Source organism: Odontesthes bonariensis, chromosome 23 (genome assembly GCF_027942865.1).
Source record: "Odontesthes bonariensis isolate fOdoBon6 chromosome 23, fOdoBon6.hap1, whole genome shotgun sequence".
NCBI classification, from domain to species: domain Eukaryota; kingdom Metazoa; phylum Chordata; class Actinopteri; order Atheriniformes; family Atherinopsidae; genus Odontesthes; species Odontesthes bonariensis.
In genome coordinates, this window is record NC_134528.1 from 6,761,749 (window position 1) to 6,787,822 (window position 26,074).

The 26,074-nt window shown below is 40.2% G+C and overlaps 1 protein-coding gene across 2 annotated transcripts in view; it reads right to left on the bottom strand.

Moving 5' to 3' along the window:
* Positions 1-26,074, bottom strand: part of ttyh2 (tweety family member 2) — a 72,288-nt gene that overhangs the window by 23,237 nt on the left and 22,977 nt on the right. For both annotated transcript variants that reach the window (XM_075457303.1, XM_075457302.1), the window contains exons 3-4: positions 16,523-16,634; positions 3,454-3,674 (exon numbers count right to left, since the gene is read on the bottom strand). In XM_075457303.1, coding sequence (XP_075313418.1) covers positions 3,454-3,674; positions 16,523-16,634 — 333 coding nt within the window. The remainder of the gene's footprint in view (positions 1-3,453; positions 3,675-16,522; positions 16,635-26,074) is intronic.

The window sequence follows — 26,074 nt, forward strand, 5'->3', positions numbered from 1 at the left end:
TAGCAACCACAGTACAGCATTCCTTCAACGGATCCAACTCAAAACCATCTCTCTGGTGCGTGCTTTGCCAGCAAGGGCATTCGTAAACAGTTACTCTAGTGAGAATAACTATTATAACATGATAAAAGAAGTGCAAAACAAAAAAATATACATTTCCATTTAGTTTATGGGCCCTCTGGCTTCAAACAATGCCATGAAGAAAACGAACCAGGCAAACCACATGGGGAGGGGTGCCCCACTTCCTTTCACATCACCTGACACACGCAATAGCTGTCGCCTGTTTATGAGCGTATTTGAGGGGAAACTTCGCCCTCTTCAATGTAACCATCTGTGATGTGAACAGTAGCCAAGCCTGAGACCGGACACAGCAAAACCTGTCCAGATGGTTAATGATGAATGGCTTCAAATCCATATGGCCGCCTGTTTCATGGTGCAATTAAAAAAAAAAAACTATGGGGTCTTTTCACTTCATTATTAATCTATATATCTTATCCATCAATACCATCGTATATATACTTCCATCTTACTCATCATTACTCTTCTATGTCTGTCTTTTTTCACCATTCCTCTACACTCATCCCTCAGTAATGTCTTTTTTTCCCATTCTTTTACCCAACATAAACCCATATTCTCATTACTCAAGAAAATCCTTTTATACTTCTACCTCCATCACTCATGTACTCTTCCACCTTTTTCTTTTTACCTTCTCCTCTCTATCTATTTAATCTCTCTTCTCATATTTTCGAGTTTTCAGCCTTTCACCTCTTTCTTACCCTTTCTCCCTCACCACCACTTCCTCGTCATTTCTGCCATATCTCATCTTTTCCCCTTCTGGCAGGGTACAGTGCAGCAAGCTGAGGCATTGACTTGGGAGGCTCTCCTGTGCCACCGTGTTTGTCTACATTATCCTAATCCAATTAGAGTGTCACTGAGTAAAGCATGGGTACATGAGAGGGTGATGAGGGTGCATGTATGTAATGTCGAAATAATGCTACTGTGTTTTTTGACTCCGTAAAGCATGTACTCCGTACCGCCTGCACGCTTAGCTGAGAGAAAACGCTTTATAGATTTATACAGTCTAGTTCAAAACTGTGTGTGTGTAACTGAGTTATTGGCAGAGCAGGGGAATCGCATTACAGATCAATACAAACCCACCAGCTGGTGGGTTTCTGCATTCCCCACAGAAAAACAGAGGAGCCTGTCATGGGCTGAAAAACATTGTTCATGGATCTGTTTCTGCTCTAAAGCCCTGTTCACACCTGGCGTTAACATGTGGACTATAAGACCAGGTGTTGACACATTAAGGGTGTGCTGAAAACGGATCACTCCGACTGCATTCAGAGGGGACTCAGTATGAACCTGGGCCACACTGAAGGACCACCTTGTGAAGTTCTCTGCATTAAACTGCATGTGTTAAACTGACATCAAATGTTCTGGGTGTTGTACTCACAGAAAACCTCATACATCTTATTTGTGAATACCGTATGACAGGGGCCAAGGGTTTGGGGGGTCCGTACTGTCCCCTTGCTAATGATATACCTGCTTTTAAGCATGCATTTGCATGGTTACAATGACTATCTCTCGTATCCTGCATTTGTTTGGATTCAGTCTTCGAAAATGAATGCTAGATTCATGCAGGATGCAATCTGGGGGTGACCGGTACAGGCAGCGTGGAGGTAAATATGACTGCATATTCTATGGCACTTAAAAAAAAATTCAGCCGTTGCACCTGACTGATCGACAGGAAACATGATAGTGACTGATGTATATCAAAACCTTAACAATGTGAACTGTGTAAATAAACACTGAAGACCCTTTGCCATGTCTGAATTTCTGAGTTTACTGCACATTTGGTGTTTTTAAAGGATAAGACCGGTTTTTTGACATTGGGCTCTTGATTTCACATTATAACATGATGTTCTACTCACCCCTGCTTGTTGTTGAACATTTGGAGCTGTTCCGAAGATATTCGAGAGGCGTCTGGCTGCTCTCTTGAGATATTCGGCCATGAAACGGTTTCCTATGGGCAAGCTTATACAGGGACAAGCTATGCTGTTTATAATTTATTAATTACTGTACATTAGCACTGATAACGTGGAGGTGCGTCGCTTACTTAAAAAAATCCAGGTTACTAATTTTGAATTTTAGCCGAATGAATAAATAGGCAGCAGGTCTGTGGCAGTAGCACGACGAGGACGTCAGTAACACCCACTTTACGACAAAAAAAAAAAAATCAAAATTATAGTAACCCGGATTTTTTTAAGTAAGCGACGAACCTCCACGTTATCAGTGCTAGTGTACAGTAATTAATAAATTATAAACAGCATAGTTTGTGCCTGTATAAGCTTGCCCATAGGAAACCGTTTCATGGCCGAATATCTCAAGAGAGCAGCCAGACGCCTCTCGAATATCTTCGGAACAGCTCCAAATGTTCAACAACAAGCAGGGGTGAGTAGAACATCATGTTCTAATGTGAAATCAAGGGCCCAATGTCAAAAAAACGGTCTTATCCTTTAAGTTGTGTTTTTTTTCTCAGGTGACACTGTGGTTATAAAATCAGGATTAGAGCAAAGCGACAGTCTGGGAGATGACACGTGGTCTCATTGGGCTGATTTTTAGTCTCAATTTTTGACGTTTAGCAGTCTGACAAAAGAAAACAGAAAAACATGTGAATGAGTGTGGCTATGGTGGGAATTTGGCTGTATGAATATACACTTCTTCTTTCCAAAATGCCCAGAATTATAATTTATTCATAGTCCTGGATTTGTTAGCTGCCGTATCCCATCATTCGTGTTTTCACTAAAGATGTTTACATGCTGGAATCATGACTAACAGGATGCTTCTTTTTTTTTTCCAACATCCCACATAACAGTGTTGATAAGGAAGTTCTTATTCATATAAGTAGGTAATGCAACCACAACATTTAATTGCATCTACTAAATATCATGCGATATATCCAGGTCATAATATCCATGCAACTCTCTGTACATGAATTAACTGTATCAGTATGTGTTCAAATTGCTCAGCAAGTGCAGCTATAAAATACACTTGCAATCATATGCTTGTGCACGTTTGCATCTCCACGATGCAAATGACTCTGTATTTGAATTGAGTGTTTATGAATATGTCGAAGCTGTTCCTGCTCTGCAGCCAGTTTGATTCATACGTGGAAGTCTCCTCTCATAAATTTCTCCCAACAAACCCAGTACGGCCAGCTATGTATGAAGATGCGTGTTGTTGCCTTGACATAAATAACTATACTTTGAAGCAGTTGTGTAGTGAGCCACATTTTGGAAATGCATCTGCAACTTTTACCTCCTACAAAAAAAAAAAAAAAACTGTGAGCAACCCAGCCTTGTGTAATATTCATTCAGCATTCTAAATTTTGAGGAAATTAACTTTCTGAATTTGTTCTCGCCACTCTGCACCGCGTGTATTTCTCAGTTTCTTCACCTGTAGTACTCCATGTTTGCCGTTTGATCAGCTATGGACGCCAGGTCCACTTTAGCCTCTTCCCAGTCAGGCAGACCCAGTAGCTGTTTGATCACGTTGTCAGCCATCTGCTGCATGAACTGCAGCGTTTGCACATAGTCGCCTCGCGTGGCGAAGATCTCGTCCAGCCTTGCGAGATGCTGGTGCAAGCCAGTTTTCATGTTGCCCATGGTGCCAGTTACCTGCAGGGCAAGAGAGGAAAAGAGTGGGGTGAGATGAAGTGGTGTACCGAGTGCAGTCGAACCTTTTGACTGGTTTCGACCGTTTTTTTTTTACTCTGTAGCTTTAAATTTATTGTTGTTTCCTGGTTCGAATGCACTGAGCAGCTGTGAATTGTTTCAGTGCGGGTAGGACATATCTCTAAATATAGATGTTTGCTTTTGCTCACAGCAATGCACTCAACCAGCCACTGAATAGCTGCTCCTGTGGGGTCATTCACTATTTACACTGGAAAGGTCCTGGGGATACAGCCGTGTGCATTTGCCCAAGCCTCTTTTCCAGGCTAGCCAGAGTTCCATTATGCTTTTACGTCAAGTAATCAGAGGGAAAATCGATATCAAAGTAAAATTCATCTTTACTGTTGTACACGGTGGCGTGTGTAAGGTTCCACAAATTCACACCATCTCAAACAACATCAGATGATGCAGGAAATTGCTGGAAATGCTTTAAACGACTGCGAGTTGACTTGTCGTCTTCATGGAATGGTTTTCTGACGCGTTTAGCCGTCTGACACAAGAAACTAAAAAATATGTGAACCAGAGCAGCTTTATTGGGAATTTGGGTGTATTAATCTACATCTATACTTTTATTAACTTTTAATAACATGATAATTCTGCTCACTGTGGCTAGGATGCAATGCTTTTACTTTTGAGGGTGGGGATGGGGTGACACATTTTTACTTTCACATTCTGCCTGTGTTTAGTAAGGTTTAGGCACCTATTGTCATGTCTGGGGGTTTTTGCCATGTTTTTAGTTCCTGCTTAGTTTTTAGTTTTATCAGGTTTTTAAGTTTGTCTTGGTTTTTAGTTCCTGTTTAGTTCTTAGTTTTACCATGCTGTAGTTTTCAGGTCCGGTATTTAGTTTAGTCATGTTTTCCCATTAGTTTCTGTTTCTGCCATCACCTTCATTCACTTCACCTGTGTTTTTCCCCTCAGCTGCACTCACCCACCTATCACTCAGTCAATATTTAGTTTCCAGGTTTCCTCATTTTTTTTGCCAGATCCTACCCGTCAATACCCTTCACGCCACGCCACGCCACGCCACGCCACGTCAAGTTCTTTGTTTTTTCCACAGTCTAGTTTTGGTATCCGGCTCAGCCGCGCTTTGTTTTGACCTTTTGTGTTGAAATAATAAATAAAGTTTGCTTTTTGAAGTCCCCATCCGTGTCCTTTCCACGCCTCGCACCCACCCTAACTGATACCTATAATACTTGTTTGGGATTCTAAAAGTGTATGTCTTGGAAAACAGAACTTAAACTCCACCCTTCCCCAAATGAATGAATATTCAACCTTTTCCCAGAAAGAGCAGAACTTGGCACCCTGGGAACCAAATTAGCCAGTGTAACTAACAACAAAAATGAGGACGACTTTTTCCCACAGCATACAGTCAACGGAGGACTATCTTGTTGCTTTTCCAAGCACAGACGTGCAATTTTAACATTTAACGTGCTTCCATCACATAGTGCGGTATTTAGAAGTTAAAGTCATAGCCCATTTTCATGAGACTAACCTGATAAAGCTTTTTGCATGGCTGTAGCCTTGTGGTACCGTTCAGGGAAAACTCATCATTTCTAATAACAGCATAACACTCCCCCCCCCCCGCCCCCCGCCCCCCCACAGGCTGCTGGCACTGTTTTTTCCACCACCTTTCTACCTTATTAGTTATAAGGAATGCTGGCACCTTCAACTTTTTGTCTGAGAGGTTTCCAAAAAAAAGAGAAAAAATGCCAAAGGTGTGATCAGCTTAAACACGAGGCTGCTCTGCGCTGCCAGTTAAGAGAGAAGGAAAGAAAAGGGACAGTGTAGGAGAAGTCAAAAAAATGAGTGTAGGAGTCTGTTCAGTTAGGCCTGGAAAACAGCCAAAACTAGAGAACTCATCAGTGAAATAGTATGTTTGCTGTTGTTGCTGTCAAACTATTGTTGAAAGCAATCCATCACAAATGATACAGTTTGTTTAACTCTTTAAGCCTTATAATTATACGCCAACTGATCCATTCCCCGATGGGAAGTGTGATCTTCTCAGGCGACTAACAAACAAAACTCATGCATTTAATTTGATGATTGCATTTTTATTTAGTTGGCCACGACCACATTATCCAGTAATGTATGTTTAGAGTAAGTATCGTCTGTACAAGCGCTGCCCATCATCTTGGGTTTAATTACTGTGCGCTTAGCTCTGAGGGAGAAGTTGTTTACAGAGAAATGGCATTCACGGAGACATCCTGCTATTTGAGAATTAAAAAGGGTAATAAATGCTTCCATTCAGCCTTGGGTGCTTGGCATTTACAAGAGAGGCAACTCATATTGTTTCTGTGTTTGTTAGGGACATGGTTTGATGAAGCTGTGAAAAGAAGTGGCGGGTTGGAGGTTCTTAATTGGGTTTGCATTCAATGTGTGGCCCATGTTTGGAGGAACTGGGAAAAAAAGTAGAGATAAAAGTAAAGAAGGAATAAAGACAAATCATTTCTGGTTATCTGGGTATTGTCTGCTAGGCTTTTCACACATCATTCTTGGAGGTTTTCACCCTTTTCTTTCAACCAGTGACAGACATCAGAAGATTTTCTTGAACTGAACCGTATGTTTGTTGTTCAGTGATTGTATTTACGGTGTGCTCTCACGATGAAGATACAATTACCAACCAAAGAGGAACGGGTTAATATGACATTACAAACTTTTGTAATTGTTAGATAAATCCTAGGTTAGATGATATAATCAGAAGTTTTAGTACATAGCCGATATTATCCCCGTGTAAGGATATGTGAAGGATATTATAATGGCTGCATTTTCTTCCGCACTTCATCTGCTTGAAATAATTTAGCGCACTTTTTGTTGATTAAAACCTCTCCCTCACTAAACTCTGGACGATATTTATGTGGCGGCCACCCACCTGTATAGCAAAAAAGACAAAAATTAACCAGAGAGTTACAACTTATCATATTTAGACTTATAGATATCTGAAGTTTGTTATCTGATAGCTCATCGACCCATCCGCCCCCTCAGACTGAGCAAATGGGATTGCAGATGCTGAAAAATGAAGGCATTTATCTGATCATGCTTCTTGTGTCGGAATATTATCTTAAATGCCTTGGGAAACGGCCAATCCAGCTAATTTCTCCTCCGTCTGGGTCTGATCCTCACCGTGTAAGTGATCCACACAGATCAAGGAGATACGATTCCCAGTCCCAGTTTTCTCCAGCTTTATCTCAGTCTGATGTTTTGAGGGCATGGAGAAGCCTTCTTTATCTCACATCTTTTATAAACAAACAGTTTTGCTGCTTCCTGACTTTGTTGCAAAGCTAGCTTACTATGGGATGTTCATTTCTACACACCAGAAGGAAAGCAACAAAGCAACATTATTAAAAAAAAAAACAAAGATGTGACAAATAACACACAGCCTTGGGCTGGAAGAGTGATGATGTGAAGTAACATTTCATGTAGATTCTAGCTTGAAGAAAGGGAAGAAAATAAAGATCAATGGGCTTCATGAAAAGGTTCTGTCTATTCCGTCCTGTTTATTCCCTCAAACAATGTTAGAGGAGGAGGCCTGGTCATGTTCTTTTTTTCAGAAAACTGGCATTTTGAAACTCAATCTTTCCCATAGAAATGCCCGGAATCATGTATATTAATTCTAACCTAACAAGCACGGCCACACATAGAAAATAGCATTATTATTTATCAGTAAATCTTCTCTTTAGAGTTTATCAAAGGAGATCAGATTTCAAAAAGCATACTCTGAGGTGCCGGTGCACTGCTTTCTCCCAACATAACAATGATCACTCAGATTCTTCAGCAATACCACCTCCTTCCCTAGGACTTGATTTCTGTCTTAGGGGTGGTGCACAGTTTCAGAGGAAGAGATGCTTCAGAGATGACAGAGCTGGAAAAACATCTTTAATTTAAAGCTCAAGCCTCGCTGAGAATGTCCGTCTCAGAAATCAAGCGTACATTTCGCATAGCCTGTATTTTCTAAAGTTGCGAATCAGCTCTCTAAAGACTGGTGCCAAAATTAAAATGAGAATTTTCTGCTATTTGATTATATATTCTTTTCCCTTGGTATAGCCCATTGTTAAGATTTCTTATGCGTTTATTAGTAAAACTCTCACTGTAAGTGAGTATGGCTCCAAGAACCACTTCTGCTATGTCAACATCATTGCTTGCTACATGACGGCAAATAAGGATATCTTTAAAAGTAAAAGAAGAGAGAACAAATGGAGGAGTCATATGGTTGGATATGTCCGTGCTCTTGCTCATTGTGTCTGCTTTGATATCAGAGAGTTATCTCAATTAGAAACTGAAAGTGGGAGCAGGAGCGTGAAATGGAACATGGGTCTGAAGCGCAGCTCAGTATTGGCCGAAGACGGACCATCTTTGATTGCCTGGGAACCAAATCTCAGCAGAACACTTTAAAAAAATATGTCTCCTTATTCAATCAAAAACTCAATCAAAAAGCTTTTAAAAGTTTGCCCTGCAGAGTTGTGATTACTTTCTATCAGTTTTTCTGATAAAAACTGAGTGTGCATTAAATCATGCATTCTTGATTTGCCCAAGGAATTTTATCTCTAAAGAAGGAGTTGCAAAATACACATTTTGAGTCCAATAATTGTTAAAATTAGAGTTTTATAATGCCAGTGGTCTTCTCCAGTTTAGTGATACACACTTAGAGGTATGTTGGAGATCTGAGCCGTCTCCTCTCCGAGGAACAGCTCCTTCATGTCCAGAATTTTGTGTGAAAACTCCTGTGACTCACATTTGTACATTTATATTCACAATTTCATTATTTTGGTCTCAAGCCAGAGGTAATAAATGCACATTAGTTTAGCGCCAGTCTCATTCAAGCAGACAAAGCAGCTCTGACCGACCAAGACATTGGGCCTCATGCAAGAACATTTTCGTATTTTTATTAAAAATTTCTCTCACTTTTTTCGTAAGAAGGTCTCGTACGAACACGCCACGTCAGATTCAACAAGCGCTCTTAACCTCGGAAAAAGTGTGTAAACGACCTGCGTAAATGATGAATCCCACTCGTGCGTTTCTAAGTTCACGTGCACGAGGATAGTAGATTTGCATACTCCACGCCCACAATGATACCATATAAGGCTGTGCTTCCTCGCTTCTGTGCCAGGAAGTGTTGAGTGTTGAGTCATGAGAATGGCATCAAGGTGCAAAAAGAACAACTTTACGGGCTCTGAGACTGAAGTTCTGCTTTCAGAGATCCAATAAGGAAAATCTGTCATTTTTAGCAGTGTCAGCAGAGGAATTACGGGACCTGCTAAAGCCAAGAAATGGGAAGCAATTACGAGTGCTGTTAATACCATGTCACCGAAAAAAAAAAAAAAAAAGGTTTGATATGAAAATGGCTAAAAAAAAAAAAAAAAAACGTCTCGCCGTGGCCAGGCGAGCGATGACTGCAGCTAAAGCCGTGCAATCAGTTGTTGCCTGATCATGATGGCTCTTTGATGGGGCGGTCTATGAGGGGGGTCTTCTGGCACCACACCTTCTGGTCTGCCTGGGCTGGTTCAGGTGGAGACCTGAATTGCGCCATGAACGAGATATCGAGACACTCCCACCTGGCCTAAAGCTCAGTGCGCTCCACGACAGCACGGGGGCTTTGATGCGTATATGTGTCTCGTGCTCCAATTATGATTGGCAGCCCAGCCACGGCATGAAAGTCCCTCTTAATTTATACTTGTTAGACAGCGGCATATCGGAATTTGATGTACCATGGTGAGAGTTTTGATGACCAAGGGGAGCGCACGACCCACAGAGGACTGGGACACCCCCGATCTGTCTCCAATCTCCCTCTGAAAGGTTCCGTGGCCAAAAATCAAAGGGTGGTGAGGACCTGGACGTGTGGTGGAATTGGGTTTGATCGGCGTGTTTTTCTCTGGAGTTGTGGCTCTAGCAAGCTGCATATTTGCAGCAGCACAGTCCTTGGGAATCTTAATCGCGATGTCAGCCATTCGTCTGTCTACACGGTCTCTTCCAAGAGCCTGACGCGCTGAAGGCATCCTAAAGTAGCAAAACAGCCGCTGGTTACATAAAAAAACCGTAAAAAACGAAAAGATTGGTGAATGCGCAAATTCTCTTAAATCACTCGTACGGATGATTTAAGTACAAATCTGTGCGTACGAACGGTTCTTGCATGAGGCCCATTGACTCTACAAGACCTCTGAAAGCCAATTCACGGTTTCCACTCTCACAGGTGCACAACGCCTGGGAGACATAAAGCATGAGTATGCCAGGGTCTATTGTGTAGCTCTCCGGCTAATTGTGTGCAGCTCAAACACATGTAACCGCGTGGACTTAGTGTTCCTTCTACGCATGTGCTCGAATTAATCTTGATAAAGAAAAAAAGTACCTACCGAACAAAGCAGAAGACGCAAAGGAAAAGCATGGAGACTTGTTTTGTACCGACACTCTGCAGTGACTTGCCATTATCCAAACTTCTACAAGGGATCGTAGACTGATTACACATCCATGCATGGAAAGCTTTGACACAGCTGATCCAAAAAGTATCCACACGTGTCTTCAAAGTCTCAAGCAGTTTGTGTGGATGAAAGTGGAAAGCATGGACTTAGCCTGAGAGTGGCCTGTGGTATTAGGTAAACATTAGCATACTAACCCTAATGAAAGATGCTACTGTTAACACGACAAGTCATGAGAGTTTATGCCAAATCTTGTGCACCGGCCTCCTTAAAAATGTACCAACATATCAGAGCAACGGTAGACCCTGTGAGGAGCCATGCACTGAAAAAAGTGACTTTTTGGTGAAGTAAACTCTATTAGAGTAACTGTCATAATTTCTACCTTGTATTTTTAAGATTCAGTAAGAACTAGAGCTTCTTAAGTCAAATTAAACATTTTATTAACGTAATACATGAATTATGGGGGAAGACTAAGTTTTACTTAGGTTTCCTCATACAATTTAAATGTTTAATAGTTGTATGTACATAAACCAAGAAATACTACATAAACTTTACTCTGAAAGTGTATCGTTAAAATCTACTAAGTTACTTCATAACAGCAAATACTACAGATATATAAAATTTACTTAAAATTTTGAGTAAAATTATGTTCCTGCCTATGAAAAACAAGTAGTCTTTATTTAATTTGTTTAAATAAATATAACTTAATGTAGATGTAATTAAGTAAATGTTACTTAATATCTTCAAAACTGTTATGTTTTATGGTAAGTCAAATTTACTTGATACTGGCAAGTGAGTGTTATTTGATATTGCAGCATTAAATATTCCTTAAATCATTTGAGTGCAAATACTTACAAAGGGTTTTTTTAAGTAAATCTTATGAGTTGTTTTTTTTCAGTGTATAAGGCATAGTGGGCTGGTTGTGTTCACGCTCACAGATTTCTGACCAGTTGTTAAAGATTGTTTATGAAGAAGAAGAAGAAGAAGAAGTTTCACAGGGGTTCAGTAACACTGATTAAGCAAAGGCTGTTCCGCGGCAAGTGAACTTCTCTGCCTTACCTCTGCTTTATATCAGAGGGAATTAAACCACAGTACATAAATACACTGAATGGTGCCGTCTTTAGAAATCAGGCACTTTTCACAAAGAATGCACTTAGTGGCACAGTTCGGTCAGCTAGAGGTGTGGTGGTGACAACAGGAAAAAATATGATGTTAGCTGAGCAATAAATCAACACAGAGGTTATAGGTAACTACAGCAGGACTCCAGTTAACCCAGAACAGTGTCCATAAATCTGGCTTAACCGCCTACTCCGCAGCGATCTGTCTGGTGATCACACTTTATTTTACCTTCACATGTGATCAATACTCCAAGACACTTGAACTCCTCTGAGGGGTGCCTTTTCTCAGAAATATTTAATTTCAGAGTGGGTCTTTGCACACCGAGACATCCAGCATAGTGGCTGTGAGGTTATCACTGCTGACCTGCAAGAACTGTATGAATGGTAGATGAATGTTCTCTGTGTACTGTTAATTTCCTCTAACACAAAACACATGCGGATGAAATATCTGGCCCAGTACTCCCCATTCAGTCATTGCCTCGTATCATAAATTGCTCACAGTTCTGTGCAATTATGAAAAAGCTTATTATGACAATTGTGTGAAAATATGCATGTAGTAATTATGTAGTAGGCCAGCATCCAACCCACATTTGAGTTCTAGCCAAATGCTCAGTGAGTGACCCAGTCGTCAACCCAGTCCACTGGGAGATATCCTGCAGCCAAAACCTCTCACAACACCCATCTACAAACAATAGAGTTATTATTACTATGGCTAAACACTTTAAATGTCACATCAGTCCCATTACAGCGCAGATAAAGCACCCTTACCGGCCAGTTTCCAGACTGGGCAATCCTGTTTGAAATAATGTCTTTCAGTATGCTAGTGCCTGCTTTATTTTACATTCTTACTCTGTTTCACTGAAATCATAAGCATTTATTCCAGACCGTAACAAATCAAGGTCTCAACACTGACTGAGCATCAAACTTCCTTCCTTTTCTCTCTTATGCTGTGAGCTAACTTTCTTCTAAACCTTCTTGGAGCTGGGCTAAAAGGCATTTGTGTGGGCCAAAGAGGAGTGAGGCCTTCATTGTCAAATGATTTCAATACCGATTTCAGTCCCGTTTCTGCCAATCAGACGGCGCAGCACTGCTCCTTGTTCTTCCCAATCAAAGGGCTTTGTCTCCTGGGCTCATGGTTGATTAGGTGGGGGGAGACTGGGAACTGTGTGCGGCACACTGGGCTCTTTGTCCTACTCAAGAGTTAGACTCCTTAACAGTCTATAGCAGCATGCAATGAACTCAGTCGTGCACATGCACACAAGTAAGCGCACTCGCACTCTAAAGGCTTCCGTGTGCAAGTATGTGTACAAGTTTACAAATCCCACAGGGACACGCGGACTAAGGTTCCGATTATTTATATGTTAATGATTTCTCTCGTCTTGCTAACATGCTAACATCTGAGAAATGAAATGTAGCACAGTGCTTTCCAAAAGGCAATCGGGGAACATCAATCCATACAATTTATAAATGCCCTGAGACCAATCCATTTGTGTGCATTAAAAGCTTAACATGCAGTTACATTGAAGGAATTGAGTAAGGGTGCTTTCTAATTACTCAGTTTCCTGTGAAGTGTACTGAACATGGTATTTAGCCATGTTAAGATTCCTAACTCTGCGTGAGGAGGAACAGAAAAATGGTTTATCACTTGACATTAAGTTAAATGATCTATTAGTCACTGCATCTCAAGCTCAAAACATAAAAGAAGAGCATGTTTGAACATGTTTTGTCATATAAATGAATGTTTTCCTATTAAGTGCAAAGCAACAATGCTAAAAACTTAAAAAAATATCAAATATTCTTAGAAAATCAATTATTGCTGACATCAAAACTAGAGTATAGAGGGTTGTACCACAGTTCTATCTTAACAAGCACATGAATTAATGGCTCGAGTGGCAAAAAAAATTCTATATGATCGCCAGTTGTGAGATTGGGATTATAACTAAAGACTATCATCATACATCAAAGGTTGTGGGTCTTAAATGAAATATTCAAATATGTGAACCACAGACATTAACATCCGACCTGATGATTTTATGTTCCTCTAAGCTCGTCTCGACTAGTTGACATCAAGCCATCAACTGTTACATGTTAGATTTTTCTTTTTACATTATGCAAAAACATTGCACCTACACGGACAATAAATCTGAGTTGCTAAATAGCTTATCATGTTTATGTTTTGTACAACAATGTTTTTACTCAGAAATCGAAAGAATTCCGTGCAAACCCACATTACTGAGCCTGGATTCCAGTTGTCCAATGCGAATGGCAGAAATCCACTTGGGTCTTTTCTCTTCATTTTAAAATGTTTTTAGAGTTTTACAACAGTTGGCCTGGCTAGTTCAGCCACAGCTGTAAAACTATCATCAATGTGAGCTTTCCCTGAGATTTTGGTCATTACAGCAGCAGTAACACTTAAAGAGTCTTTGGGCGACCAGCGTAATGGATGGAAAGAGTTTGGTCTATACTGGTGACATTGCAGGGTTTTCCAGTAGAAAAAAAAAAAATGATAAGGAAAGCTAATATAACTCACATTTCCAAAGCAGAGAGTGCTGTTTGTGTACAAGTAAAATGGAACACAGCTTAAATCAGTGGCTTATTTAATGGTTTAATGCACATAAAGTGAGAACTAATCCCAATACATATCAGCCCAACTTGTACATCAGTAGTCCCAGAGCTCCTCAATCTTTCCTGTGTAAATTATCCGCAGAGTGTATCTATGAGAGCCAGGCAGCTAAGGACGACTGTCCATTAAAATACAAGATCACCCCCCCCCATGATTACTGTGACATTTCCTAACATGCCACAAAATAGAGCTGCTGTGAGAATACTGTGGGCTCTTTACCCTCCCAGCAAGGCGTTTATTACTGAGGTCATGCTGAGTCACCGCACTGAGAATCTCACACACCACAACGTTAATCTCTGTTAACACAGATGGAGACTTAATCCCTACTCTTCAACAGCTAGTCACCCTGGGTCTCAGGATAACTGCTGGGAACACACATACAAGGTAATAATGCACATCTCAGGTCTATATTACAACAATCTACTTTTAACTAGGAAATATTATCTAAAAAAACAAAAAAAAAAGACTTCTAATGTTTGTGTTCTTTAATCAAAGGCTCTTGAGGAAATTAACTCGTTATGACCCAGCTCATCAAAAAAAAAAGTTAAAAATAAACTCAACGACAACAAAAATCTATTTCAAGTCTACACCAAGTATCGATTTAATCTACAGTCTTGTGTCTGTCTTTAACAGACGTAAAGTTAATCTATACGAGCCTCAATTCTGATCAAATCTAAAGAGTCAGCAAACCCTGGCCTCGTGGGAGAGATTGTATCTCTCAGCTGGTTAGGGAGGGTCTCGGTCATCCCCCGGCAGAGGAGAGGAGGAGGTGGGTGGGAAAAGGCTGAGACTCAAGCAGCAGAAAACTATGGAGGGATCTACACAGCCAAAGTCAAGAAAAAGCTCAATCTCCAGTTTCATGTCAAGTCGGTAATCAATCTAAATGTCAAAACTTATGCCTCAGAACACCGTCCACAAGTCTCAAAATTATTCTGCATGCAGTAAGTAGAGGTTTCAAATCATCAGTCTTATGGCGCCTACAGAGTATGAAAGTTTAGTCATCTTATCAAATTACTGGAAGTCACATGTGTGACATGGATTTACTAATCTTTGATATGATATCGTGTTTCATGAATGCAGACTGCTGCAAAATTATGATATAAAACCCACTGGCGGAAATGATGGAATCCCTACACTTGGAGGCAGTTTTTTTCATTTTGTAAAAAATAAAAATAGATAAACAAAATATTGATACAACATTTTTATTCCATATCTGAACATTCTGACATGCCTCAAAAAATGTCATTACAATTATTGGAAATGTTTTTGCTTTCTTTTAGATGAAGAAATTCTAGATGATTGATAAATCATAAATGATGGAATCACCTCTTCAATTTGCATTTCTAAAACAAACCCACGCACAGGTCTAAACATGCAAAAGAGTCTGCGGTTAAAAGAGAGTTCTGGCAGAGTTTAATGAGCTGTTGCACCTGGCTGATTGGCGGGAAACACGACCCCGACAAGAGAGCTGTCAGCGGAAACAATGGAAAGATTAGAAAACATAAAACTTCGTCAGCCGTGTCAAGTACAGACAAAGTGGGAAGATGGTTAAAGGGAAACATGCACGTCGACCAAAGAAGACGTCAAGCAACCGGTCGGAAAATTCCCTTGAAAAATAAAAAATGTACATTAAGAAAAGAAAAACAAATTGTCAGAAACAGGAGTGTGAAAAAAAAAAATGGCTGAAGAAAATGGGATTTACATCCGGAAAAATCAAACATAAAACCATCACTTCACAAAAGAAAACAAGGTTACGGTGGATTCGAGAAGCAGTCATGGACTGCTGATGAATGGATGAAAGTGATATTCAGTGATGAATCACCAGTCTGCATTGGACAGGAACACAATGTTGGGTGAAGGCCTATGAAACATATATAAACACGACTGCCTGAAGAAAGCAAGCAAATGTTCAAAATCACCGATAATATGGGGTTGATGTCAGGTAAAGGACCAAAGAGATTGCAGTTATTACTGCTCCAGAAAATGCACAGGTGGACGTTGAAAGTTTGGACACTTTGGACATTGCCAGCGATGTCAAAAGAATTTGAGCCGTCATAATAACCAGAGGAGACGCAATGAAGCACTAACTGTGTTTTACTTTGGTTTCCTGATTTCATATTTTTACCTCTACTTCCTCTCAAAAGAGTTCCCACAACACCCTGGGAGGAAAGGCCGAGTTTTAAGTGCTGTGTTTACAAAAGAGTAACAGCTTACGATACCTTTGGTAAGAAAAAAAAAAAAAAAACGATGTTAATCACAACTGTTTGTTTTCCGTTGAGGCCACAGTGGAGCATGGAGGGCGAGAGCGCGTTGTTTGCCTGTCTGAGAGGCTGTCAATTTGTGTGTAGCCGTAAAAAGCTATAAAAAGACCGTGAAAAACAATCTAAAGGCATACTAAATTGTGTCCTTTGGCCTTTCCTCCTCTCTTGAGTGTGTAAGCGTTTGTGTCTGTGTATGAAAACATCAAAATCAGCAATTCAGAAGACTTCCTCCTCAGTCGTTTGTTCCCTGTTGGATGCATTTATAGATAACAAACTTTAAAGGTTACAAAGTAGTGTTTTTTTCATTCAGTCATGTCATTCAGTCAAATAGCACATGTTGAGAAAGGGAGACATTCATGATGTGACACTAATACGTTTTACCTACCAGACTGTCCACACCACCCAGTGTGTGATTGACATTGTACAGGGAGTAGGTCAGCTGGTATACGCCATCGTTTGTCTCACTGTTGCCATAGAAACCCACACCCACCCCGACGCTAGAAAGAGATAAGGAAAGAAAGGACAGGTAAGTCTTCAATAAACAAATGAGAGAAGCAAAGAACAATAGCAGAGCTGGTCCTTACCAGATCTTAAAATTAGATAAATACAACCTCAGATGAACAACAACAGATACTACATCAAACTATGCCACAATGCAGAAACAGTGTGAGAAAAACTAAGTACACCCAATTATGCATTAGCTTGCAGAACCACCTTTAGCAGCAATTACTTTCTGTGTGACGTTATCAGTCTCTCACATGGTTGTGGAGGAATTCGGCCCACTCTTCTTTACAACGTTGCTTCAGTTCACTGAGGTTTGTGGGCATATATTCATGCACAGCTCTCTTAAGGTCCCACCACAGCATTTCAGTCAGGTTGAGGTCTGGACTTTGACTGGACCATTGCAACACCTTGATTATTTTCATCTTCAGCCATTCTGTTGTAGATTTGGGATCATTGTCCTATTGTTCATGATCCTGTCACTGCAAAACAAGCTCAAAGCCTAAAGGTCAAATCATTAGCCCTCCACCACCATGCTTGACAGTTGGCATGATACGCTGAGCTCGTTTTTCTTCAAACATGGTGCTGTGCATGTTTAGATGCAACTTTGCCAACCTAAGCCGTGGTGCCAAACTCTTTTTAGAGAGAAGAGGATTTCTCCTGCAACTTTTCCACACAAACCAAGCTTGTTCAGTCTTGAACTTTACCATTTAACATCCCAACCACGGTTTGTAGTAGAATGTAGAGTTTGAGACGTAGCTCTTGGGTTCATTGCATTTTCTCGGACTATTGCGCATCTGACCTTGGGGTGAACTTGCTGGGACGTCAGCTCCTGTGAAGATTGGCAACTATCTTGAATGTTTTCCACTTGTGAATAATAATTTTCGTTGCAGAATAATGGACTCCAAATAGCTTGCAAAATGTCTTATAACTCTTCCCAGAAAGATGGGCAGCAACAATTTCTTCTCTAAGATCATTGCAAATATCTTTCTACCTTGATTTTGTGTCAACACACACCTGGAATCTCAAGGCGGTCACAACAGTCAGTTGAAAACTGCCTGAATATTTGCTGTTTTACCGAGGTGCTCACACTCACTGAATGATCAGCTAAGTGCATTTGACGAGCAGCACTTGGCTGCTACTTTCCCAATTAACTCCTGTGAAAGCAGTAAGGGTGGACTTAAGGCTCTAGCATGGTTGGCGCGTCCGCTCGCGCGAGCGGTGTTGATGACGTCACGAGTTCGTGCCCGCCATAGGACCCTATATAGTGGCGCAAGTCGTTGCGCTGCTACGTGAAGGTTACCTCTACTCTACAACCGCGAAAGTGGAGAAGAAAACAATGCCGCTGTCAAGAGCAAGAATACTGTAATTATTGATACTGCTGCAGTTTTCAAATCATTTTAATTTTTTAATTCAGTTAAAAGAGGTGAAGATCTGAAGCCCCCGGCATCACCACTTTGAGTCTCTGCCCTCTTCTTTGCCTTCACGTATCTGTCCCGTAGCTTCTTCCACACATTCTTACAGAACTCTCCCTCTTTCCCCAAAGTTCTGCCAATCTCTGTCCACCAGTTTGGGGAGTTTACGTGCTCCCTGTGCTGTTTCACTGCAGTTTCGAACAGCTGCCTGTACAAACGCACCTCCTCACTGAGCCTGGTCTCACATCGGTCCATCCGGTTTGTTGTGCTCGGCGCCGCCAAGTAACAAAAATCGACTGGTGCATGACAACGTGCTGCGCCGTCTTTTCAAGGGAAGCGCCAGGCCTGAAACGTCATTTTGACGTCACGGTGCGACACCGCCGTGACAGACGCGGCAACCATGCTACCGCCTTAAGGCTGTGTTCGAAACCGCATACTACATACGTGCATTCTGCATAGGCCTAGTCATCGATCAAACAGTATGCAGAGCGTTTACCCACAATGCATTTCGCTCCTACCTGAGCCGAAATCAGCCGGCCTGAAGCTGATTTTGCTTAAGCTCTAAACTTTGTAAACTTTAGCAACATTTGAAACATTTTCAGGCGAGAAAGTAGTCGTTTAGATCCCCAACGTGTTGAAAACCTGACAAAATACCGGCTATTTACAATTATGTTCCGACGAATTCGGCGCTACTAAAGCTAGCCGCAGAGAGCAACGCACTTCCGGTTATTTTCACAAAATAAAATACCTGTTGTCTTTTATCATAGGGAAAGCCATTACGATAAAAAGGTGTTTTTGTTTTGAAAACAGGAAGTGAATCTACCCTCGTAGCTAGCTTGAAACTGCCGTTTTGACAGGAAATGACGATCGGTGACGTCACGTTACATTGCATCTTGGGTAGTTTGAGTATGAGTAGTAACCTCATGATGCATACCCAACATTTCGGCGAATCTAGCATGCATCCGGGAAAAAAGTCAGCATGAGTAGTAGGAGTAGTAGGAGTAGTATGCTGTTTCGAACACAGCCTCAGTTTTACACACACTGCTTGTGCATTTTGGTTTTCGTAGTTTTTGTGAAATTAATAACAACACACCTGAGCTTGTAGTTAAATTTAATGAACAAGAACCAGATAATTTCTGATGAATCTGAGAAAATCTCACCAAAGACAGAGTGCTGCAAAGTTTTGATCAACATTTTCAAGTAGTTATCAGAAACTAAATTAAAACAGTATGCCACATATATTGTGTCTGAAGAACAGTGAAACTGTGAAGAACGTTCGGTGTTAATTTATGTAAACAACACTCTCTGAACTGGAAATTACACAAAGCAGAGCTTTGGAATGTCTCTGCATAATTTCAAACCACTTTTGCGTATGCAGCTATCCAAGGATTTAATTTGTTCCCCCCAAAGTGCTGTCATATTGTGCTGCCATATGACAGAATTTGAAAGCAGCTGTGCATTTGTTCAGCACAGCTAAATCATGCCGCATCACAGTTTATTTGACAAACAGATAATAAGGTTAATTAGTAATGTTTTTTTTGTTTTTTTTAATCCATGCTCTGAGAGGAGAAATGAATGTAGAAACTGCATGATGTGCAAGAGCTCCTTAACCAACATACAGCAGTACACCGTGTTAAATAAATACAAATACAACAGCAGCTGGAACTTCAAGCATGGTTGGCACTACATTAGTTGATAATTCTCTCAATTTAATACAAAAAGGGCATCTTCAGTGAGAATTAAAAATTTTCTCCCTATAAAATGTGCTCCAGATGAAGACCGAGGGCAGGTCAGGTCGGTACCAAAGGGACGCAGGAACCAACCCAAGTGAGACTAAGATCAGCTTCCTTTACACTGTGGATCTTGGTGTTCCAGATAAAAATGGGGCTTCATGTAACATTCATCTGGCAGAGCTGTGGTGGTAGAAGCTGTGCAGATGGAGCAGAACAACATAGGCTGTTTTCCTAATTACTACACCAAGGACGGGGTCTCATTAACTGACCAGCAGATAAACCTCCCAATTTGCAAGTTTTATCCATGCCCTTAAGGGAGATTTGAAAGGGAAAAAAAGGACACAAACACATGCGATTGGGCCAAAACAGAAGCAACAAATGCAGACTAAAGCAAAGAGATTATAAAAGCTGGTTTATGATATGTATTCAGAGAGGAGGACAACAAAAGACAAATAACATGACAAAAACGGAGAGTGGAGCATTGAGGCAAAGAGAAAAAGTGGAAACAATAAAGAGATCAGCTTTGCATCCACATGTTAAACAATCTGATGATATACTTGCACATTTTGCTAGTTGGATTTTTTATTTTTTTGTTGTTGTTGTTTTTGGATTATATTCTCACAAAATTATTCTAAGATAAAAATTCCCCCTTGGACCAGGAGCTGTCAAATAAGACCCTCTTACAAAACCAAATGCAGAAAATCAATTAGAAGTAAGAGCAGCTGGGAGAAACATGGACTTACTTGAAAAATGTGACTGTTTTCAGGGGAAAATGTTATTTTAAATCTGAGATGGGAGGAAAAAGAGAGAATATCCTAATTTTTCTCACTTCCCGTGTCCTGCCATTGTCTAGTTCAATGATAAAGAATATCATAGATGTGTGAAGTTCTGCACTGACCAAAGACCAACCTGTCATGTCGATGAATGAAAAAAGCGGGTGAAAGACAGCGATGGGAATCCAGAAGAAAAAAAGTCAGCCTGAAGCAGAAAAAGTCCCTTGACCACTTTAAATAGACTCTGGCATGTTTAGATTTTGATTTTTATCCCCCCAAAAAATGGCAGAAATAACTCTCCTGAGATGGCCAGTGATTTTATATTTTACCCTGTCCTATTTAGGTCTCAGCAAAGACCAACTGAAAAAGATGAAAGAAAAAATAACTTCTTATTTATTTTGTTTCAGAGCTTTCAGCAAAGTCAATCTACTGCCAGAGATACGACATAACAAAAGAAGCAGTTACTAAAAACCACAAAAGAGTGAATAAAAGCTTTGAAGCTGTAAAGTAAGTACATTTTGTATCACTGATTAAAGTAGCTTATCATGAAGATTTTTTTCTCTTCTGTTCACTCTTTAAGTTCAGAATTTGAAGGTTGTGAAATCTTTTATTAGAAGTATTCTAACTTATATTCTACAGTTGTTGCCAATGCGAAGAGACCTCATCAACAACTGCAAGAAATACTAAACAAGCCCTCATCAAGGCTATACATTTTATGATAAAAGTAGTCATAAAGGGATTCTGGCATAAGGACACATTCTGTGGACATGTGGACACGTGTACATCTTCACCCCGACCCTGACGTAAGTACTTCCTTCCTCTGGACCATCAAAGAGCTGATGCTACTGCAGCATCAGTTTGTCTTGCCTGTCAAAAAAAGATTAAATGGTACTAAATTAAGCACTGGCTGGTAAATTCTGGTCAAAGCGGGTTTGTATAAAAGCTGAAGAAACTGCAGGTGTTCCTAAATTATTCATGTTAATGAGAAGAAAACAAACGCACAAATGGATGAACAACCTGAAAACATAATGTCTCGGGCTGTGCGTGCATGGAAGCATGACCAAAACTATCAACACCTTTGTCACGGGCCAGCTGTCCTCAGCATGAGCAACTTAATCCGTAATCGTACAGTACAATTACATAGTTAATGTGTTACAGCTGGGTGACATCTGCTCCGTCTTCACCAGTGTTAATTACAGTGGACTTCATGGTGTATCAACTCGAGCCACTGTCAAATAATTAGAGTGGAGCGCGGCAAGACTCCAAGCAGAAACGGAGAGGGAGGAGGCCAAAACGAAGGTGAAGAAGAATGAGCGTAAACTGACAGGGGAGGATCAGAGTCGGGGTTAAAAAAAAAAAGATGGGAAATATCTGGACAGATGAGATTAACCTGAGGTCAGTTTTCCTCTTCAGCAAAGGTCTGCTTGGCAATCACATCCATCTACCATTGCATACAATTAAAGTTAGGAATCAGATAGTGTAGAGTGAATTTCCCACAGGATGTTCCATCCTTTTCATTCATCTCATAACATCTGCATTTACAACTCAGCGAGACAGGCCACATAGGCACTTCAAAGCTCTTGAAAACAGGTCACACGATCAGGGGATTACTACATGTATATATATATATATATATATATATATATATATATATATATATATATATATATATGTGTTTAGAAACAGACACCATAGTTGCAAGACTGAGAGCAATTTCTTCTTTTTGCACAGAAGTGAAGCAGAGACAGATGAGTAACCATATTGTTTATGTTGTTGTTTAAAGGGCGAACATCTAGTAGAAGAATGAAGCAGCTCTGCTACTAAATCATGTAGATACAAGTTGAGACTATTTGTACCTTTAAATCTATTTTTCAATGGCCTCTCAAAGAAGGTATATGGACATGGTTACACATGCGGGAAATAAGAAAGATTTCTTTCATGAAATGAAAGCGGTACTCACTAAACATAATGCATCTCCTTCTACAAAATTAATCACTTATTTGGAATGGATCTGGAGAGTAAGACTGAGGCTTCAGAGTTTTTTTTTTTTCTTTATAGTGACTGCATAAACACGGTTTTTCAGCCAAGACATGAAATAGTTCACAGTTGTAAGAAAGTCGTCCAGATCTGCATCAAAATTAAATAGTTTTTCCTTTAATCATCTTCCACCTTCATGACATTCACGCCTGGGACTTTCAAATAGTTCACATGCTCATCTCATTTTTACAGACAGTGAGTTCCAGCTTTATGCTTAGCTGTTCTACCCTGCTTTACCTTCTCGATTCTTTCTCTCGTCCCTCTATTTGGTTTTAACGGGCCCCGATTTTCTGTGGAAAGCTCTAAAAACCATCTGCAGTTACCTGCTCAGCACCAGCCAGAAGCCAGAGACACAAAGGTGCCGTCATAAGTTGGAGCATGATCAGCTAAAGGGACATGTAGAGGGTATTCTGCCTAACTTTAATTAACATAATCCTTTTTTCGGAGAGGCTGGTGAACAGTTAATTAACTGTGAAAAGTTGTGAGCCCCCTAAAAATAGCTTTGCTTCTGACAAACTCAAAGCCTCGACCTTGTGACTCCTATTCTTCTTACATGTTTAAGATTTAATGTGCTACCCAAGAACTGAATTCACATGCTTTCGACATGGACTGCTCTGCCAAGGCTACATGCAAAAAAAAAAATAATAAAATCAAAAAGAAAAATGAAAAAATGATGTATCCCTTACATTGCAGCAGTTCCCGTAGTCCTCGTCCCCGGTTACTTTGTGCTCTCAGCCATAATGTTACTCATCTAATTTTGATTTCGCCAGATTCATCTTTAATGAGGAGAAGACTGCTACATTTTAAGTAACCAAACATAAATAATTAAACATCCAGTAATGAAGACTGTTTCAATCGGAGAGGACAGAAGTCATTTGCAACCCTTTACAGAGTCGTCACCGAATAAATTTGAGCCGTCAAACTAAGTGTTGAATGATTAGCAATTTAATGCTGTTTTTCCAGATAGTGATTCAAAAGTAATTAGACAAACAGACTGCTTGTCACCATGAATCTAGCGGTCAGCGTACAAAAAGCGTATAAGGGGCTTCCCTGTGACAAAATAACTTCATTTCGATTGTCTGTCACCATCAATTTTAGTAGAATTTGAGCTCAGGAGAGAGGGTGATATAGTGCTTTGGTGTTCTTTTGGTCTGTGCAGTTGTGGCTATTGCTCTCTGATTTTTCTTGGGAAAAATCCAAATCACAGCCACAGTGGCTAAAAGTGTTTTGGATTAGGCAGTTAAAAAAATATTGATTTTTTTCCCCCATTCAGACTTAATTTCAAATTGCATTCAGATGTGTGGGTAGTTGCACAAATAACATAACCTAGAAATGGATGTAAATCATTAGTGTGACTCACCAACAATGTAAGCTTTAGCCAGTACTGCTGAGGTTTCAGGATATTTTACACAACCATGCACTACTGTGTATCCAACAATGAACTTAAATAAAAAAGCGTAACAGCGGTAATGCTCGAGGCTTAATTTAATATTTCCTACCAGCTGATAAGCATGGCTGTCACATGCCTCCATTGCTCTGGCAACAAATTCAATTATCTACTTTGTGAGGACAGCACGTCTCATCGACAAACTTAATAGATCCGTTGATGTCGGTGCTGACTGTTTTGAATCTGTCCATGTGTTTCTGTTAATTTATTACAAACTGTACGGCCCGTGTTTGGGAGCAGCATAAAAGGGTGATTTCGCAAGTTTGACACAACAGCAGAACAGAAGGTCAGATGAACGAAACGTCGGATTCAATGCTGAAAGAATTATGCGCTCCAGGTTGCACCAAGTAAAAGGCTACATTGCTGATAACATTGATCTATACTTCATATCGCTGCTAAAACATCCAACCAAAACAAATATCATCTATTTTAGAACTTTGTAAAGTTAGAATCTAAGAGGAAACATGGAGTCGAATCATTTTACAAATAAAAAGTAGCATAAACATTTCTCCTTTTCTGGGATAATTTCATTCAAACTATTTAAATGGCCTATTGACATATTTGGTTTCTCTTCTTATAAAAGATGTTATATAAATTCGCTACATGTTAGTATCTTGTCTTTGTTGTGATGGTGGCACATAATCTGCGCTAAAGGGACTAATGACAAAAGCTTATGTATTCACCTAAAGAAAATTGTTCTTCCATTGATAAAAAACGACACTTTCCCTCTGCACTCAGAGGCCACATTAGCAGATATTCGCAGGTTTTTTTCTAACAGTGCAAAAAGGGGTTTATATTTTGGTTTTTCCCATGTTTTTAGCACATCTACGTAAAAAGCACATTCGTTTGTGCCTTCCTTGTGACACTTTGAAATCAGGGTTACTACAAAAAATGTTCAAAAGAGTGAGGGCTATCAGAGAGATGTTATCCACATTAATGCCTCGGAGCTGAGAGAGAATTTGCAGAAACGGATAAAAGGCTGAACTCATCAAAAGAAGAAAATACTAAAAAAAGAAAAAATAACTGTCTTTGCTATTGTGAATCTGAATCCGGAGAATTCATAGAAGTGTAAAAAAGAATCTTGGGCTGTTTCAAACAAAGCATGTAGACCATAATACAAAAACAGGCAGAGCAATGACATACAGCAGGTGGAAAGAAGAAATGTTGCAAAGAAGATATCGTCTCATAGCGAAGGCGCTTTGGGAGGGGTCTGAATATTCTTCGGGTGCTCCCACATATATGTTGGCTTAATTCATCATTTTAAATTGAAGGTGTGCCCATGCATAATCCGTCTGTGTTCGTCCTATGACGGACTGGTGACCTGTTTAAGATGGACCCTGCTACTCACCCAGGGTCAGTTTGGATAGGCTGCAGCCACATGCGTCTCTCTTCAGGATAATGCCGGTATAGTAAATGCATAGGACTAGTATGTCCTCTGCTCAGCAGCCGCAGATAAGACCCCACTAATTTTGAACTCCTGTAAAGTTTAGACACTTAACAGCACAGTGTGTCTTTCCGCAGTAATATTTTGTCCATGCAGTAGCATCCAGAGATAGTCAGAGAGACAATTAAACATCTTTCAGTGTATTCAAAACCACCTTAACCACCTCAAAACCAGAGTAACACACCCAGATAATACAGCTGGAGGTCAAATCACTCTTCTGTATGCTCAGCTAACTCAAATGGGCCGAGGCGATCCTCACATGGTCCAAAGTTCCATCTTTTTGTGCATTTTTTTTTTTTAATAAAAACAGTCAAGCGTAAGTATATATCAGTACAGCAGAATTCCCAATAAAGCTGATCTCGTTCACCTATTAACTGTCTTTATTTTGACAGCCGGCTAAACGCATCAGATGTGGGGACTGAAAATAGCCCCAATAAGACCGCGTGTCAACTCACAGTTGTTTAGCACATTTCCAATTTGCTCTGATAAATTCCTGATTTTATAACCGCAGCGCCACCTGACAAAAGCAACATTCAAGTAACATCTGTAAAGTCAGCTATACTTACAAATATGATGATCTCCCACAG